This window comes from Rhineura floridana, chromosome 9 (genome assembly GCF_030035675.1).
Source record: "Rhineura floridana isolate rRhiFlo1 chromosome 9, rRhiFlo1.hap2, whole genome shotgun sequence".
Classification (NCBI taxonomy): Eukaryota; Metazoa; Chordata; class Lepidosauria; order Squamata; family Rhineuridae; genus Rhineura; species Rhineura floridana.
Genome location: NC_084488.1, coordinates 24,914,814 through 24,933,741, shown reverse-complemented (window position 1 = coordinate 24,933,741; position 18,928 = coordinate 24,914,814). Strand labels below are relative to the sequence as shown.

The following is an 18,928-nucleotide window of genomic DNA, read 5'->3' as shown; positions in this document are numbered from 1 at the left end:
GGGGGATTTTCTGAGCGACATGGTGCTGTAGATGAAGCCCTGGTCTCATTATGGAATGACTAGGTGGAAAGTAGCAGTTCTGTTGAGAGCCCTAAGTGTCTCCTCTAACATTGTGGAGCCTGCAAAGCACCCTGGTTTTCAGGGAACTGAGAGTGGTGAAGCAAGTAGGTTGATGGCTATAGCTTAAGTGGCACAAATTGTGGGAAAAGTTCGATCAAAAACAAGTATGGGCATATTATGCCTACGAAGAACACTTCTTCACCATCATTGCATCCTTGAGTAGTCTTCCAGCAGAATTTTTTAGCGTGGTTCTGTTCAGAATTAGATACCTCCACCCCCCCACCTCCCATCTAGCCTGGTGCGGGGCTCAGCTAGAATAAAGGTTATCCACCCAGCTGACATACACAGGTCTCGCTAATGCACATCATATTGGCCCTCTCCTCCATGATAAGATCATACTAAAATCGTGGAGGACATATAACTGGCTTTGGACTGACCTGGCATTGATTACTGCAACACCAGTGTAGAGTGTTGGCTGATGTGATCTTCCAAGTTCTGAAAGATGGGAGATAGTCCAGAAGGGGTGATAGTTTAATATACCTTTTGGCAAACACATACATACACATCAGCCATTGATGTTTGAACGTTCCATCTAGTTCACATATTTAATTAAGAAAAATTGTAAGGTGCTTTGAGACAAAACATTTTGTAGTAAGTGACAAATAAATATAATAATAATGGTAGAAATCTATCTCTGTTCAGCAGTATTTGATTTTAAGCAATGTACTATGAGTTTTGAAGCTAGTGTGGCATTTAGGTTTTTTTTATTCGTTCAGAGTATCGCTTGTACAAATCTATTTCTGATTTGTCATACAACTCAACCCTTATTTTGTTTTATGCAGAGGGAGATAGCGCGGAAACTTGCAAATCCTAAGCAGCCAACCAATCCTTTCCTGGAGATGGTAAAATTTCTTTTAGAAAGAATTGCCCCTGTACACATTGACTCAGAAGCCATCAGGTAAGCATGACTGAGGGCTTGCCCCACTTAGTTTTTGCAACACAACTCTTCACATTTACTTCAGGGTGGATATGAGTATCTTTTAAAAATCTGATTTATGCCTTGAAAAGTTGCTTAGAATTAAGCTAAATTTAAACCAAAACATCAAGAATCATATTTACTTTTTAAAATAAAATTGCATATTGAATGTATGGTCAACTAAAAAAAAGGAAAAGAAATAAGTTGAACACAAAACTAAGAATGTATTGAAGGTAAGCAAGAGAATCTCTTTTCAGGAGAGGAATATTAGATTGACTTTGTTACATAGTTTTGTCAGTTTTTACAAAAAGTAGTAGATTGAACATGTATATAACATGTAAGTCATGATTCTTCACATGATTGAGTGTATATATAAGAGTTTTCCCCCCCAATTCTTGTTTTAGTGCATTAGTAAAGCTGATGAATAAATCAATAGAAGGGACAGCCGATGATGAAGAGGAGGGCGTAAGCCCCGATACAGCTATTCGTTCAGGGCTTGAACTTCTCAAGGTACTCCCTGTAAAAACAGGCATTTAATACTACATCTAAATTGACTGAATCACAGTCGATTTTAATAAGATTTATTTCAAAGAGTCAGTTGTTGCTTCTTGACATTTTAAAACCTTTCTTCAAACTCTGACATTCATTTGAAGAAAACTGTGGAATGGACCAACTGCAATCATCCTCTTAATCTTTGTGTATTGCTTAGTGCAGTGGATTGTTGAGGTATGTTGTTCTAGGTAATAGCACAGTAAATTATATTATGTGAAGATAGATTAAATCAGGGGTTGCCAACCTTTGTAGACTGGTGGGCACCAGTCACAAAATAGCTGCCATGGGAGGCATGGCATAAAACAAAATTAAGGCGAGCCAATGCCATAACTAACCATAACAGTGCCAAGTGCAAACTATATATTATGCACCCCTCCCTCTTGCTATCAATATCCATTTACATTAGAAGCAGAGATTTAGAATTAAAATTAAATAAAAGTTATGATCAGTGGCGGCTAGTAATATTTTGACTTGTTAGGGCTGCAATTTTTTACCTTGCTTTTTCATCACAATAGGACTTATAGAGCATTTATTTGGGAAATAAATGTGCAGACTGCAACTGTCTCTTCACTAAAAAAAATCAATTATTCTCTGCACATCTACAGATAAGGGAAGAAAATTGACACTATGTCTCTTATTTAGAAATTAAGCCATACCACATGACATAAGTTTTTTAATTCATGTATTGATTACACCAACATATCCATTGCCAAAAAATTAAACACACACAAACTTTTAAAATGTGAGGAACACTTGCTTCCAATTATATGCAGTTCTCTCCTTGCCCAAAAACAATTAATTTAACTTTTCATTATCGAACACACTTTTTTCTCTAAATTAAAAGAATGAGATATTCCAACCAGTAGACAAAAAGTGATTGTTTCATTTGAGGCAGGGCACATCAGAGCACAGCAGAACATATTTGTAATGCATGGCTAAGTCTTGAAAATGTGAAGTAATTATCTCTGTTCTTTTGCAGAGTACATCACACCAGAGTAATCATAAATCAGTCTCTAATAACTGAGATTAGGGAGAATATCTTCCCGGTTTGGGGAAGTCAGTATGATATCCAGAAAGGCATAGAACCCAAACTTTTCATTTTAGAAATTCACTGACAAACTTACAAAAAAGTAAGCAAAAAATAATAGCAGCAGCATTCTCCTCAGTTCTGCATTCAAAATATTCTGAACTTAAGCAAGGGCAAGGACTTGTTGGAACCAGATCCACATACTTTTTCTGGCAATACTCTGAAAAATACTCTGGAATTGCACATGGCTCGGATAAACCTGCCTTACCCCACCCAGTAGTTGCTGTAGCTTTTAATGAGTGAATGCAAGGAAATGGTTACTGCAGAGGCTGGTAGTCCTATTAAGAGTAGGCCCATTGAAGTTAATAGACATGACTCTCATTAATTTCAGTGGGTTTACTATGAGTAGGACTTCACTGAATTAACCCACTTTGTTGCAACACATACATAAGCCATCCACCATTTCTACTCCCAGTCCAGTGACAAAAATAAATGCAAAACGATTAAGTAAAAAATAGGTAGATATTTAGGTAGATAAAAAGAGGCTTGCACTGTGTCCATGGTTGATTGGTTGTTTCCTCTCTCTCTCTAGCAAGGTCACAAAACAAATACTAAACCAAACAAAAAGCACATCAAGGTAGAATACACTCCCTGTTGCTTCTCTGTTTACCAGAACATACTAATAGCTATGAGGTTATCTGGCCTTCAGAGAACATCTCTGAGCATTCTCAGAACAGATGTATGATTCTGATGCTTGGCTTAGGACCTTAAAGGATTTCAAGCAGTCCTCCCTAATCTGAGATAGCAGCTGCTGAATAGCCCTCATAACAACAGAGGGAATGGAAGTCTGCCCAGCAGGAGCTGAAAAGCCAGCAGTCTTGGGAGCCAAGCTGAGTGTAGTGAAAGTATTCTGTGTAAGGCAACATGAAGCCACAGAAGAGATTTTAGAAGATGGATGTAGATGGAATGATGCATTGTAAATGATTTCAGTGTTTCTGGGTTTAAATGGGAAGACTCAAAAGACAAATGGTATTTGCAAGAAACTAGGGTGAAAAATTATGTGAACCAATTAAGACTGTTCTGAATTTTGCAATGAGACAGAAATGGCTGTATTTTAGAAAGGAAATGCAAGCCAAGTTAAGCTGCAGTGGTACAAAGAAGAAATCAGATTAGATTATGAGTTGGATTTACTTTTGATGATTATGCACAAGGTTTGCAGCTGGTCTAGGAAATCCATTGCTGAGAATGTAAAATATTTGCATCCTGCTAGGCTTCTCGTTAATATGTTCCCCTAACTGCAAGGATGGGGAACTGCCTTCCACATGTTGTTGGACTACAATCTCCATCACCCCTGACCGTTGGACATACTGACTGGGCCAATGGGAGTTGGAGTCCAACAATATCAGGAGGGCCACAGGTTCCTTGCTCCTCCTCACCCTGTGCATTTTGTGTTTGCATATTTAGTATAGCCCAGTCATTTCCAACCTGGGGGCTGTGAAGTAATGGGGGGGCACGAACAATAAAGAAATGCATTTATTTATTTATTAAAAAATATTTCCTCCCTGGATGCTGTCTGTTCCCCAGACGACACCTCCCCCTTGCTCCAGACAAGAGGGGAGGACTTTTGCTGAAGTGGCAGGGTGTCTTTCAGGCGCGTCAAGGGCAGGTTTCTGCCTGTAAAACACAAGGCAGATGCCAAAGGAGGCTGAGGGCAGAGCTACCAGGAAGGAGAGGGGATTACTATCCCAACTCCCATCTCCTCATGCTGCCACTGCTGACATTGCCCTTGCTCAGAACAAGAGGAGAGGGCTTTTCATGAAGCAAAAAGAAACAAGGCTGCAAGAAAAGGCTGTTCTCCCCCTTCTTTCCTGGCAGCCTGCCTGCCTGCCTTTCTTGGCTCCTGCTTCGCTGCCACCTCCTTCTAAAAATTATTCTTATTTGCAAGGCCGCCCAGATCTCGCCTTCAGCCCAGACAGAGCCAAGAAGCAGGGAGGAAGCACAGGACCTGCTCACCCTCCATTTCTGAGGCTGTGTGTGTGCGCCAGCATCCCTCCTTTCTTCCACCTATACTCTGCCCCCCCCCACTCTCTCTCTCTCTAAGATGCTGTGGCAGTTGAGGGCTTCCTCCCCATGTGCCCGAATGCATGCACTCCTGCAGATGCTTGCAGGAGGGTCAGGGTGTGTGCGTGCGTGCGTGTCCACTAAACTGTCTTCTCCTCTGCTTTCATTCCCCAAGTACACGCTAATCAAGTCATCAGTTTTGATGATCATCCCAAGGCCTAAAAGCACTAACTCTCCTCAGTCTGTGCACCTTGTTTGCAGTGCACAGTCTAGCATCCGCATCACCAACACATTGCTGCTTCTTGATTATTATTTTTTTAAAAGAGAAAAAAAGCTCAGCAGGTTGGCTGAGGCTGGGGTCCTGGTGCTGCAGAAGAAATGTATTTATTTATTTAATTATTATTGCATTTATATCCCATCTTTCCTCCACATTGCTCAAGGTGGTGCACATGGTTCCTTCCCTCTTTCCATTTTATCCTTACACCAACCCTGTAGTCCAAGGTCACCCAGTGGGCTCCATGGCTGGATGGGGATTTGAACCTGGTTCTTAGTCCAACAGTGTAACCCACTAGTGTTGAGAGACAGGACTGCACATCTTCAGACTGTGTATGGGGGGAGGGGATACCAATTTGATTAGACCTTTGCATTAATTTTTAATTTTCTTAACCATTTTAATCTTTTAATCCGTATTTTTAATTTTTTGTCGTATTGTGTTTTTGTAGTGTTTTTTGTTGTTTGTTTGTATATGTTTTTATGATTTTTATTATGATATATTGTATTTTATCTTGTTTGTTCACCGCCCTGAGAGCTATTCTGCTAAGGGCGGTATATAAATTGAAATAAATAAATAAATTAAGAAAAGAAAGCAACACCTCCCCATCTGTAGGGAGCTTTTAATAGAAAGGGATATTTGGAAATATGATTTTGTCATGCATCATTTTTTCAATTAACAGACTAAAATTACAATTAGCATTGGGGGGGGTCACTAAATTTTTTGAGCTTACAAAGGGGGTCCCATACTCATAAAGTTTGGGAACCACTGGTATAGCCTTTAAAAGCCTTTTGTTCCGTGCATGTAAGATGATCTCAGGTGGGTTTGAGCTCCATCTTGTGGTCAAAGGCAGAATAGCACTGATTTTATTGCTCCTGCCATTTTCCTTTCTTGTGCTAGATCACGTTTGGTCCTCTCCTCCACAACCATCATCCCCTCTCAACACCCCTCGTATTGCGAGCGAACTGGCACAGCACAGCACAGCCAACAAACTGGCAGAGCAAGCTCTTAGCTACCCGACTGCCACTCTGCAAGCCAGCCAGCTGCACTGCAGCACAATCTCCCACCCTGCTATGGGAAAATCTAAGGAAAAGTCAGCCGCACCCGTAAGGAAGGTCTGGTTGTTGCTGCCATTACCGCCACTTCCCAACCCCCAAGCCGCTTCTACAAGTGCAGCAGGAACTCAAACTACTACTGCCAACCTCTCATCTAATAGCCCAGCGGGTAATTTGGCAGTCTCATTGGTCATAGGAAGGGACTCTCCAGGTCAGCAGCAGCTTTCATGCCAGTTTTTTGCCCTTTACTACAGCTGGTCTCGGAGACTGTGAGTAGCTTGCCTCTGAGGGCGACTTGAGTAGGACTCTTTAAGAGATGAGGAGCAATTATTGAGGAATGAAGGAGACCAACACAGAAGGGATTTAGCAGCAGTCTTCTCCTGATGCCTTTTGTGGATTTGGGGACTCAGCCACTATGCAGTCTAGCCATTTCACATCTTCGTTTCAAGCATCCCTCTTGTCAGGATGGGCTCAACAGCACACTTCCTCAGAGAGTCTGCAGACTCATCCTCCTATGCAGATGCAGCTGACTTCAGACGTACTAGTGCTGCTGAAAGATATTTTGTTAGCATACCTGTCTAAAGAACTGTCTCCTACCTGGCGACCTTTGATGGCTGCTGCACATAGCCCTAATATCATCATTCATCCCTCAGGGTCACAACTTCAAGGGACTCAGCAGCCTCAGTCAGCTCAGCCACAAAATCCTCAGGCCCAGAGCATGCACCCTCAGCAAGTTTGGAGGATTCATAGGCATGCCTCACTGGACCCTCCTGTGGTATCCAGGGGAAGGGCCTATCAGCTACCTTCTACTGAAGGTTCAGAGGTGTCCAATACAGATTTAATTGTAGTGGACAAAGAAGAGTGGAGTGGAGAGGTCTCTTCCTATGGAGTGTTTCAGGAACAACATTACTTCCCATTGCTCTGTAAGGCCATGGAGGCTCTGAACTTAACACTATAGAGGAGGCTCCTTTGCAAGATTCCATGTATCCAAACCCCAAGCCTGAGTGCTTAAGCTCCCATCTTTGCTTTTGAAGGTCATTAAAACAAAGTTTGACACACCTTTACAATATAAAAAGTCTACCCATTGCAAATAAATATTATCTTCTGTATCAGTCACTTATGGACCAATTGAAGCTCCCGCTCATTGATGCTCCATGCAAGGTTTGGTAAGCCACCCTGTAAAACCTAAAAACTTGGATGCACAGCTCAAAGATGTGATGGAATGAAAGTGGACTTAAGCCTCTGGCAGGTGCACAACACCAGCACTCTATTGCTAAGGGTTGCAGCCTCAGCTTCAGTATTTGCACGAGTTACTATGCTGTGGTTGGAGGAGCTGTTCAACAGTTCTCAGCAAGATCCTGACTGGGTTCAAAAATCCTTAATGAAAATTTCACAGGCAGTGGTCTTTATGGCAGATGCTTCAATGGATGCAGTCCAGTTTTCAGCTAGAGCTTTGGGTGCTGGCATGTTTGCCTGGAGAACCATGTGGCTTCAGCACTGGGATGCAGACCCCATAGCATGTTCAAACCTAGCTTCAGAGCCATACATAGGAGGCAAGTTATTCAGGGATGCAGGCTTGGAGAAGGTTTCAGTGGAGTCCAGGGATAAAAAGAAGGTCATGCCTTCCTTAAAAAAAAGGGGGGGGGCAAGCACAGTTTTTGAAAAGCTTATCACCCATCCTCAACCAATCAGTCCTTCCAGTCCTTTCATTCCTTTTGATAACCAGGTAGGGGCAGAGATGTTCAGACCTTTCGCCCTTGGGACAGGCAGCATTTCACTCTCCGTAGCCAGCAGCAACAATTCTTGGGGAAGCTGAGCTCTGGTCTGCAGACATGAGGGAACAAACACCAATCCTGGCTATGCCCTTCCCCTTGTGGGTGGTCATCTGCAGATTTTTTCAGACAAATGGAGCAATGTCACTTCAGACCAATGGGTGCTACAGATGCTAAAACAGGGTCTCATACTATAATAATAATCTTTATTGTTACGGTCAATGACCAGCATGAGGTAATCAGATAAAATTGTTAAAACACAATACTATAAAATAGAAATTGTCAAAGGCATAGTTATAAAAACAAAACAACCAAGAATTACAAGGCGGCTGGAGTCAGTTCGTGGCGGATTTTGATCGCTGCAGCACAAAATTTAGCAACACTGGAGGTGATAGAAGTATTTTGATCAGAGAGAAGTAGGAGGACATAAAATGCATCTGATTGACCTAGGGTATTTGATAGGAGAGGTACAATTAAAGATCTTCGTAGATCAGAATAGAATGGGCAGTGAAGGAGGACGTGGGTCACTGTTTCCACCTCTCCAGCGTCACAAGTGCACTTACGATTGTAGTAGGGTTTTTTATGATATCTGCCCTCCAGGACAGCAGAGGGAAGGTCATTAAAATGTGCCAATGTGAAAGCTCTGCGATGTTTTTGCACTGAGAGTGTAAAAAGATAATTTGTAGGTTTGTTGAAATATAGTGCTCTATCCATTGAGGCATAGTTAGAGGACAAGCCCAAGTCTTGTTGGCGCTCGATATCAGCAATGCGTTGTCTAAATGTTGACCAAGCCATATCATATCCTTGGGAAATAAGGTAGCCCAGGGAAAGACCATATAGCTGGAGCTTTTGAGGCAAGGTTTGTTTCCATAATGACTGGAACTTGTCCTGTAATGTAAATGGGGCCAAACCAGTCAGAAAAAAGATTAGTTTCAGCCAGAATATGAAGACAGCGAGCCAAACCCTGGTTTCGACCTTTTGCAGGCCAGCCTCTAATCATAAGACAACATTTGGGACACAATGAGGTATTTGGAAGACGGCCCTTAAAAATTTGGATTGTACTACTTCCAGAGGTGTGAAACTGGGATAAGGGCCAAGTTGTGCTCCATATAAAAGCTGCGTTAAAGACTTAGTCTTGAACAGCTTTATTGCCACTGGTACATAATGGCCACCTCAGGTGCGGATAAAGTTTAATATGGCAGAAGCACTCCTTTGGACTGACTGGGCAACATACTCTGCTTGGGCCTTCCGGCTGCCATTTGCCTGAAAAACAACACCCAGATACTTGAAAGTCTTTATCTCTTCAATCTTGTGCCCACTTATAGACTATTTGTACATCTTCGGTTGTTTAGCAAAGGCCATGACCTTTGTTTTTTGATAGTTTATTTGTAGTTGTTCATCATTGCAGTATTGCGCAAGGGCACACAAGGCTCTCTTCAGTCCTGTGGGTGACTGGGACAAAGTTACTGCATCATCAGCATACAGTAGCACTGATAGGTGCCTGTGGGCTAACTTTGGAGGATGTATATTTAGGCAATCAAGTGCTGTAGGCAGTGAGTTTATATAAAAATTAAACAGCAGTGGGGCTAGTATGCATCCTTGCTTTACTCCTTTAGAGGTTGGAACAGGGCTTGAAAGGAGGCCCTCTGGATTGCACCTAATTCTTAAGGAGGTGCTTTCATGTAGTTTATACATGAGAAGTAGCAAGCAACGGTCCATGGTGGAGGCCTCAAGTTTTTGCAAGAGTTTGTTTCGGGAGATAGACTCAAAGGCAGATTTGAGGTCAATGAAGGCAGCAAACAGATGTGTTTTGGGTTTGCTGCTATATTTCTCCACTAGGTGCTGCAAAATTAGTGCCTGGTCCATTGTGGATCAGCCTGCTCTAAATCCAGCCTGTTAGTCAGCTAGAATATTTTCGTGGTCCATCCAAGCTAGAAGTTTCCAATAAAGATGTCTAGCTTATAGCTTGCTGATTATAGACAGTAAACTAATTGGGCGATAGTTTGCTGGGTTATCTTTCCTTCCCTTTTTAAAAATAGGAATGATAACAGCCAGGCCCGAGTCATGGGGGATGTGAGCGTTTTTGTCTATATAGATAAAGAGGTTGGCTAGTATTGGGGCCCACCATTCGATATTTCTTTTAATGAGCTCTGAGGGGATATTAATCACAGCCTGGTGCCTCGCCTGGTTTTATTTGGTTTACCAGGTCAGTTATCTCAGAAATTGAGATGGGGGGCCATTTGGGTAGAGATCCAAGATGCATTCCAGTGGTAAGGTTGGTATCTCCCCCTCTGCATACAATCCACAAAAGTGGGCTTTCCAAGCCTCAGCAGGAATGTGACAGTCAAAACACAATGGACCAGAATCAGATGAAGCTGCAGTTAAATGCCAAAAGGAAGCCATATCATTGGACTGAATTGCGCAGATGAGCTGTTCATATGCTGCTCGTTGTGTGTTCACCTTTTTTGCCTTAAGCAAGGTTTTATATTGTTTTTTACAGTATATTAAGTCGCTCAATGGTACCATTGAGGGATTTTTCTTATACGACTTGAATTTCACAATGAGAGCATTTTTTGCAGCAATACACTCATGATCGAACCAGCTCTTAGATCTGAGTTGGTTGGTTCATGATTTCCCTGTGCAGTTTGCTGTTAGGTGGTCCTTCAGCTCTTTAACCAGTATATCATAGTGATCTAAGATCCCCTGATATGGGCCTGTTGTAGTGATCAAAGAGCGGATCATGTGAAGTTGGTCAGTGCATAGAAGCTGTGTAAAGGCTCTTTCGATCCTCAGGGACCATCTAATCCTGGTGGTTTTAATGTTAGCCTCAGTATTAGGCTGGAAGGTGGCTACTGCAAACATGTGCCAGTCTAAAGGCTTTAAAGCCAGGGCCAATGGAAGATGGTCACTGTCTGGGTGACTGTCTGTCTCCAGTTGGACCACAAAATTTAGCAAGTTACGGGAGGAAATTACATAATCGATGACACTCATCCTGTCACCTGACCAGAATGTAAATTCTCCTGGGGTGTCACCTATTACACTGCCGTTTAGAATACACAGGTCCATTCGTTGTGTCATCTGGGCCAGCTGAAGTCCTGCATAATTACAATTATTGTCTTTAGATTGGCGTATATTTATCAAGGAAGAGAAGGGCCTTTCTGGAAGGCACACATGATGGTGTGCATAAAGGTCATTATCATTTGGTCCCAGTCTGGCATTGAAGTCTCCCCCAGTGAGCACTTGCATGTCGGAGGTGGTTTGTAATAAATCTCCAATGTAGGTTTCTAAGCCTTGCTATCTCAGTCTTATTTGGGGTCTCATACTAGAACTCACTGTGTTGCCACCTCACAGGTTCATCCCATCTCCTTTTCCAACAAATCTGGTCAAGAGAGCCAGAGTTCAGGGGGCTATTCACCATCTTCTTGACATTGTGGCAATCAAGACAGTGCTGCCAGGGAGCACTGCTTGGATATCTATTCCATCTTCTTTACAGTAGCCAAGAAGGATGGCTCCTTCCAAGCGATATTGGATTCAAAACAGCTCAGTACATTCATAAAGTACCACAGGTTCAGGATGGACACCCTGATGTCCAAGGAGGTTCTCAGACGGGGATCTCCTCTCATTGATAGGCCTCAAGAAGGCTTACCTACATGTTCCAGTATTCCAAGCCCATCATTGTTACTTCTGGTTTGCAATGAATGGTCAGCAGTACTAGTACAGGGTGATGCCCTTTGATCTGGTGTCAGCCTCCAGGGTGTTTACCTAGATTCTGGTCAGCCTAGTAGCATTCCTCAGACGACAAGGGATTCACATCTACCCTTATCTAGACAATCTTCTAATTCGGTCACCAACTCTGGAGAAGGTGTGGGAGGATCTTTATTCCACTCTGGTATGCATCAAAGACCACGGTTTTCTTATCAACCAGAGAAAGAGTCATCTTTGTCCTTTATACCGTACTCTTCACAGGAATGATGGTTCTGTCTCCCAAACAAGTTTCTAAGATCATGCAGATGGTACAATCCATCGCAACAACTTTCTCGGTGGGCCTGATGAAACTGGCAAAGATCCTGGGGTTCATGGCCTTGGCATTTCAGGTAAATCCATGGGCAAGAGATTGCCGACCCCTGCATTGCACCTTGCTGCCATTCCAGAGACAGATAGCAGCCAAGGTACATCTTCAGGTATCAATGTCATCTCAGGTTCTCAAGTCTCTCCACTGGTGGATGCAGGCTGCAAATCTACAAACAGGTTCCATTCAGAGATCCACTGAGAACTGTGGTCACAACAGATGCCAGTCTGTCAGGCTGGGGGCCCCTATGCAATGGCAGAATAGCTCAAGGCAACTGGTCAGCATCGGAGTCACTCCTGCCTATCAACCTGCTGGAGCTATTTGCAATCCACATGGCTCTACAACATTTTGCCATGCTAGGGCATCTGGGCTTGGTACTGGTGAGGCCCAACATGTGCCTGTTTCTTCACCTGTTTTTGTCTTCTGGTGTGCAGAGAGTGCTGTTTGTTGGTTTGTATGCACTGTTAACAGTTATGGTTTTTTCCATGTTTTTGGTGTGGCTTGTCATTTGAAATCTGGTTTCCTGAGGCTAAGGGGAAGCTAGAAGAAGCAAGCAAAATCGAACAGTGCTATTCTGCCTTTAACCACAAGGTGGAGGTCAAAACCCACCTGAGATCATCTTTACATGCACGTAGAAGACCGTTTTACAGTAAGACCAAAGGTCTCTTCTGTTTCAAAAACTGGTTGCCATGTGGCATGAGGACTAGAGAAATACAAAATGAAAACACACACAGGCACATAAAACTAGTTCCAAAATTCTTTGGAAATGAATTTGAACATGTTTATAAAAGGTTTTTAAAAGAAGAAAAGACAAATATTGAAGTGTGCTTAATACATGTATTTCATATACCATTAAAATGTATTTGTTGTTGTTATGTGCCTTCAAGTCGATTACGACTTATGGCAACCCTATGAATCAGTGACCTCCAAGAGCATCTGTCATGAACCATCCTGTACAGATCTTGTAAGTTCAGGTCTGTGGCTTCCTTGATGGAATCAATCCATCTCTTGTTTGGCCTTCCTCTTTTTCTACTCCCTTCTGTTTTTCCCAGCATTATTGTCTTTTCTGGTGAATCATGTCTTCTCATTATGTGTCCAAAGTATGATAACCTCAGTTTCATCATTTTAGCTTCTAATGACAGTTCTGGTTTAATTTGTTCTAACACCCAATTATTTGTCTTTTTCACAGTCCATGGTATGCGCAACTCTCTTCCAACACCACATTTCAAATGAGTTGATTTTTCTCTTATCCACTTTTTTCACTGTCCAACTTTCACATCCATACATAGAAATTGGGAATACCATGGTCTGAATGATCCTGACTTTGGTGTTCAGTGATACATCTTTTGATTTGAGGACCTTTTCTAATTCTCTCATAGCTGCCCTCCCCAGTCCTAGCCTTCTTCTGATTTCTTGACTATTGTCTCCATTTTGGTGAATGACTCTGCTGAGGTATTGATAATCTCTGACATAAAAATGAATGGACTTGTTTAATGCTGGAAATGGGAACCATCTCAAGAATGTTGCCATCATAAATTTATAGCTGCATTCATGAGGATAAAACCTATTTTAGGAAGATCTTAAATAATGGAAGGCAAAAATTAGGATTTCACAAGATAACTTGATACCTCATGTTGCCTTCCCCTTCCTTTATTAAGGCAAGCTCAAATGGAAAATTAATGTATTTTTAGATTTATAGCCTGTCCTACTCCCAAATATTCAGGATGCATTCATTAAAGTTATTTTTTATTCGATTGTGTGTCCATAGGTTCTGTCTTTCACGCATCCTACCTCGTTCCACTCTGCAGAGACATATGAATCTCTCCTGCAGTGCCTCAGGATGGAAGATGATAAGGTAGCAGAGGCAGCCATTCAGATATTCAGAAACACTGGACACAAAATAGAAACTGATCTGCCACAGATAAGATCGTGAGTTCATTTCTTCGCATAGCTTTTGATACTATGTCTTTCAATTTTTTTATGTCAGTCTTTTTCTTGCTGGTGCAAATATATATAACCTCCTATCATTGCCCATTACTATTACATCCCTTAATTTGCAGCTGTACTTTTGAAAAAGAAAAACCTGGGTGCACATGTATGGCTTCAGAACCTCAGAAGAGCCCTGCTGGATCTCTAGTCTAGCATCCTGTTTCATAGTGGCAAACCAGGTGTCTACATGAAGCGCACAAGTTGGACATAAGCACAATAGCCCTCTCCTGCTGTTCCCCGGCAGCTGGAATTCAGAGGCATGTTGCCTGTGATCCTGGAGTTTGCAAAAAGCTGATACAACTAGTAACTATTTAGCTCCTACATTAGACATATTGGATCACAGTCTGTGCCTTAGATGGGATGAAAGTGGGAAGTATATTACCGTGAGATATTGGATTACAAGCATAAGTTAGATAAAACTGATATAATGGCATTTGGCCATAATAAAAACAGCTTATTGACAAAAAGTCTTCTAGGAGGACCTAAGAGGATGGGGGGAGTTTGTACTAAATATTTTTATTAATAAAGGAAGATTTATTTATATTAACAGGCTTGTGTATTTCCTTCTATGGGTGAATTAATTTACTAAAAACTAACATTTCACCAGATAAATTTCTTGTTAAGCAATACACCAGTCCAATTACAGACAAGGTCTTAAGAGAGTGCCAAAATGTGTTAGTGAATTTTGGGGTGATAATGCTGAAAATCAAAGAAAATGTAGCATACAATAGATGGAATATAAGAATGCCAAACATGCTATCATGCATCAAAATACACACAATTATTAAACTAAAAGAAATGAAAGTTATTAATAGTAGGTGAGCAACTGTTTAGCAGATTTCTTCTTTATACATTAATTTTGATTAAGAAAAATAAAATATATTTGGAAGAGAGTGAGTATATAGCAGAGATTTGAGAAAAATACAATTCAAGTTGGTACCAGAGCTACCACCTTTTGTCTTAGCAGTGAAAATTGTTCCTCTTCACCTTGATGGCAGTTGTAGAAATTTTACTGTTGGAAAAATAGAAAAGGTAACATCTTTGTACAATGCACTTTTAGTTAGAGGAGTGTCTAGAGCAGATGGGGGGGGACAACAGGGGGCTGTAGGGATGAGGAGTGGAAGGGGAAGTCCTGTTCCATCCACTCATGTGAAGATGGATATTGTCCAATGTTGCTAAATTTGTGTTTAAAAAAACACGTGAACTTGTCCTCTTGTATTGTCTGCATAGTACCTCCTTTCAATATTTTCAAATAAGAAATTTATTGAATGGATGTACAAAGAAAAGGAGCATATTAAGGCTATACGTAGAAGATTGTGTGTGTGTGTGTTAATGGCCAATGCTTTTGAATTACATTTCCACTCAAGAATGTGTGCTCTTAATTTAATTTTATATAGTGACTTTTTACAGATGTTTTTAAAAATCTTGCACTGACCATTCAAAAATTACAGGAATTTATTTTTGGTATAACTTTTTTGTGCTAAATCTGTACAGAACCCTTATTCCTATTTTGCATCAGAAAGCAAAGAGAGGAACACCTCACCAAGCAAAACAAGCTGTCCATTGTATACATGCAATATTTTCAAATAAAGAAGTTCAGCTTGCACAAATCTTTGAGGTAGGTTTGTCTGACTTCTTTTTAAAAGCCATGAAAGGATGGAATCACAGTTACTTGGCTTTTGGGAATTGTTCAAATAATCTAGGCTCTTCAAATATATAACACTATAAGAAGTGGGCAGTATCCATTAGCATTGAGCAATATTTTTCTTCCATAAAAGCTTGGGCAGCAAGTTGTACTGGTAAATTAGTCAATTGGGCTATATTTGATTGATTGGTGGGCTCAAAGTTAAGAGCATATTTGTCAACTTTTTTGGTTCTCATGTACTGTAAAACAAGTGAAGAAGAAAGTGAAAGTAATTATAATTTAATAAATAAATGCCATCTTAAATTTAAGTGTCTTGAAAAGTATTGAACTTTGGCTTAATGCAAGTAGTAAATTGAAACCATCAGTTAAGAGACAGGTACTTGATAACTAAAAATCATTGTTTAACAGCTGCTGGTTCACTTGGTAAGTGTTTCAAGCACATTTCAAAGATTCTGCCAATATTCCTCACCTATAATCTTTTGATGGAATGGAGAAGTTCTCCGTATCAGCATGCTCTTCTGACACCTGGTGTTAGAAAGTTGGTGTGTATTGTGTGTGCACACATGTACAATCATTTTATAACATAAAAAGAGCCCTGTTAGATCAGGCCAAGGCCAATCTAGTCCCACATTTTGTTCTCACAGTGGCCAACCAGATGCCTTTGAGAAGCTTGCAAGCAGGACCTGAGTGAAATGGTGCTCTCCTTTACTTGTGATTCCCAGCAACGTATATAAAGGCATACTGCCTCCAATGGTGGAGGGAGAACATAACCATCATGGCTAGTAGTTATTGATAGCCTTATTTTCCATGAATTTTGTCTAATCCTGTAAGAAACCTATAAAATTTTCTCCCCATTTAGAGCTGGTTCCAATGTTTTTCCTGTTTATCAGACCATTATGAAGACTGGAAAGCTCAGCTGTTTATCTACTTGAATCTATGCTCATGACTTTGAAAATTGTTTCTTGAAGACAAAGTATGGAAAAATAATGCCAGAACCAATCCCTGTCTCGATAGTTCGTCTGGTTTCCAATTTTTAACAGGAAGTGAACACTTTGTGTATTTATCTATTTACCAAACAAGTGAAGCCTTTGGTTTAATGAAATTTAAATATGCATGTTCAGGACACAGTTCTACATGTTCAGATGTGAGATCAACCCCATAACCATTTCCAAAGAGTACAGGAAAGATTGTAATTTGATACTGGGCACTAAGGGATCATAATAATACTTATGTTTATTAGCAACATAATTCTCCATTTAAAGCATGAACCCCGGCTTGACCCCTGTACCTGTTTTAAAACAGGCAAGGAAAAATACATTCTATTTTGCATCTTATTTCTGCCCCTTGGAAATGTGTGTGGAATGGAATACAGCAGTTGTGGGGAACCTTTAGCCCTTCAGATATTGCTGAACTGTAGCATCCATCATCTGTGGCCATTGGTCATGTTTGCTGGGTCTTATGGGAGCAACATCTGGAGGGCCAAAGGTTCCCCACACTTGGAGCGAGGTTGCTTTTATGATTTTGAAGTATGTCATAAATATATATGCTGACCTTCACAGTGACCTTTCACTGTTCAAGGAAGATGATGTATTGCAGCGAATTAGAGCATCTGTACTGAGCCCTCTCAAACAGCATACTGACCTCAAGTAATGTGTGCCCGCTTGTGCAACAGGACTTCCAGTTTCTTTTCACTTCCCCCTCCAGCCTCCCACATTCCCCCCAAAACTGCTCCAGAAGTTCCTCCAACTCACCAGAGCAGATTTTGGGGGTAGAGGGAGTGCTGCAGGGGGAGGAGAGGAAAGAGAAGTCCCACTGCATGAGCAGATACACACTTGTTTTACATTGGATCTCACCCTTTGTCTTCATCATACCCTTCTTCTAAGGAGCTCATTGGACATGATCTGTTTTAACCAATACTACTTTATAGAGGTGTGCAAACTGTAGTATATACGGCTTATGAAAGTGAGATGGGATATAGGGCACAAATTGCTCTCCTGGTATGTTTAAGGTCTTTTTTTTTTAAAGTCCATACTAATATATTGCATAAGAAACTGAAGTTGCATTTTGGATCTTGATATATATATTTGTAACAAATTATACAAGTCAATATACTGTTTTGGAAGTAAACATCTAATTAATGTGTAATAGATTCATTTTCTTTCATTCCTCAGCCTCTAAGTAGAAGTTTGAATGCTGATGTTCCAGAGCAACTTATAACTCCGTTAGTTTCTTTGGGTCACATTTCCATGTTGGCACCAGATCAGTTTGCATCACCAATGAAATCAGTAGTTGCAAATTTCATTGTGAAAGATCTCCTGATGAATGACAGGGTAAGGGTCAGAATGATACAATGACTTTATGGTGAGAATGAGGAAATGTGATGTAAATATCTGCTATTAGATGAACCTGTAAAAGAATTCTTCTCAAAATTATTTTGTGCATTTATTTCTTTGAATTGCTTTCAATCTTGCATAAATCTTTGCAGTCTACAGGTGAGAAAAATGGGAAGTTGTGGTCCCCAGATGAAGAAGTGTCTCCAGAAGTTCTAGCAAAGGTAGATTAATTTATTCCGTTTAACTGAGGCATAGCAATTTCTCACATAAAATATAGACCACTACTAAGGCTATTAATCAGTATAAACAATATAGAATGGCCTTTGTAACATCTCAGCCTTCAAAGAAATTCAGTTTCAGTGTGTCTACTCATACATGTACTTTGATTTCTGTCTGCTGACTGATAAATGATTTCATTAAGGGCACAGTCCAATTCACATTTATGCTGGGCTGAGGGGAGTTGGATGTGGTGGATCTGTCTCCAGCTGAGCCAGCTGGGTTCCAGCTCAGCAGCCGGGCTCAGCCAGGCCTTAGCCAGCTCAACCAAAACCAGCGTAAATGAAGCTGGCATAACCTGGTGTAAGTCCTGACAAAAGGGTGTGTTGGGGAGGGGCAGAAGTGAGGAGACTTGGGTCACATCCAACTCATGTTTGGAGCACTCCTGCAGGTCCCAATTCAGGCACAAGTTACGCCAGGAAAAAGGTTGGTCTAAGAAAATAAATACAATAGAAGTCAATGGAGAGGGCTGACTCCCTAGTAGGGGTATTTGGGGAGCAGGCTTTTAATTTCTAGTCCCTGTGTGCAGCTTCCCCTGAGTTGGATTGCTCTGTAAATGCCCCTCAAAGTTTGTGTGGAATTAACTTGTTACCAGTGTCTATTTCATTTCTATTCAATTAATACAGGTACATATGATAAATTAATATATTGTTGACCTGTTAACATTCCTAAGAAATAGCAGAAATCATTTCTCCCTAGAGAACAGCCCATCAGATGGGAAACGCTGCTGCCTAGTGTCCACAGCAGGAATCATTTTTTTGAGGAGGTAGCAAGCCTCACAAGATTCTAGACCGTTCCTGCCTCCTGCTTCCTAACAGATCATTTATTCACTCACTCTTTTT

General features: G+C 41.1%; 1 protein-coding gene across 4 annotated transcripts in view; it reads left to right on the top strand.

Annotated features, from left to right (window-relative positions):
- Nucleotides 1-18,928, top strand: part of PDS5A (PDS5 cohesin associated factor A) — a 91,541-nt gene that overhangs the window by 46,784 nt on the left and 25,829 nt on the right. For all 4 annotated transcript variants that reach the window (XM_061583796.1, XM_061583795.1, XM_061583797.1 and 1 more), the window contains exons 17-22: nucleotides 903-1,018; nucleotides 1,441-1,546; nucleotides 13,612-13,772; nucleotides 15,327-15,450; nucleotides 17,649-17,807; nucleotides 17,963-18,031. In XM_061583796.1, coding sequence (XP_061439780.1) covers nucleotides 903-1,018; nucleotides 1,441-1,546; nucleotides 13,612-13,772; nucleotides 15,327-15,450; nucleotides 17,649-17,807; nucleotides 17,963-18,031 — 735 coding nt within the window. The remainder of the gene's footprint in view (nucleotides 1-902; nucleotides 1,019-1,440; nucleotides 1,547-13,611; nucleotides 13,773-15,326; nucleotides 15,451-17,648; nucleotides 17,808-17,962; nucleotides 18,032-18,928) is intronic.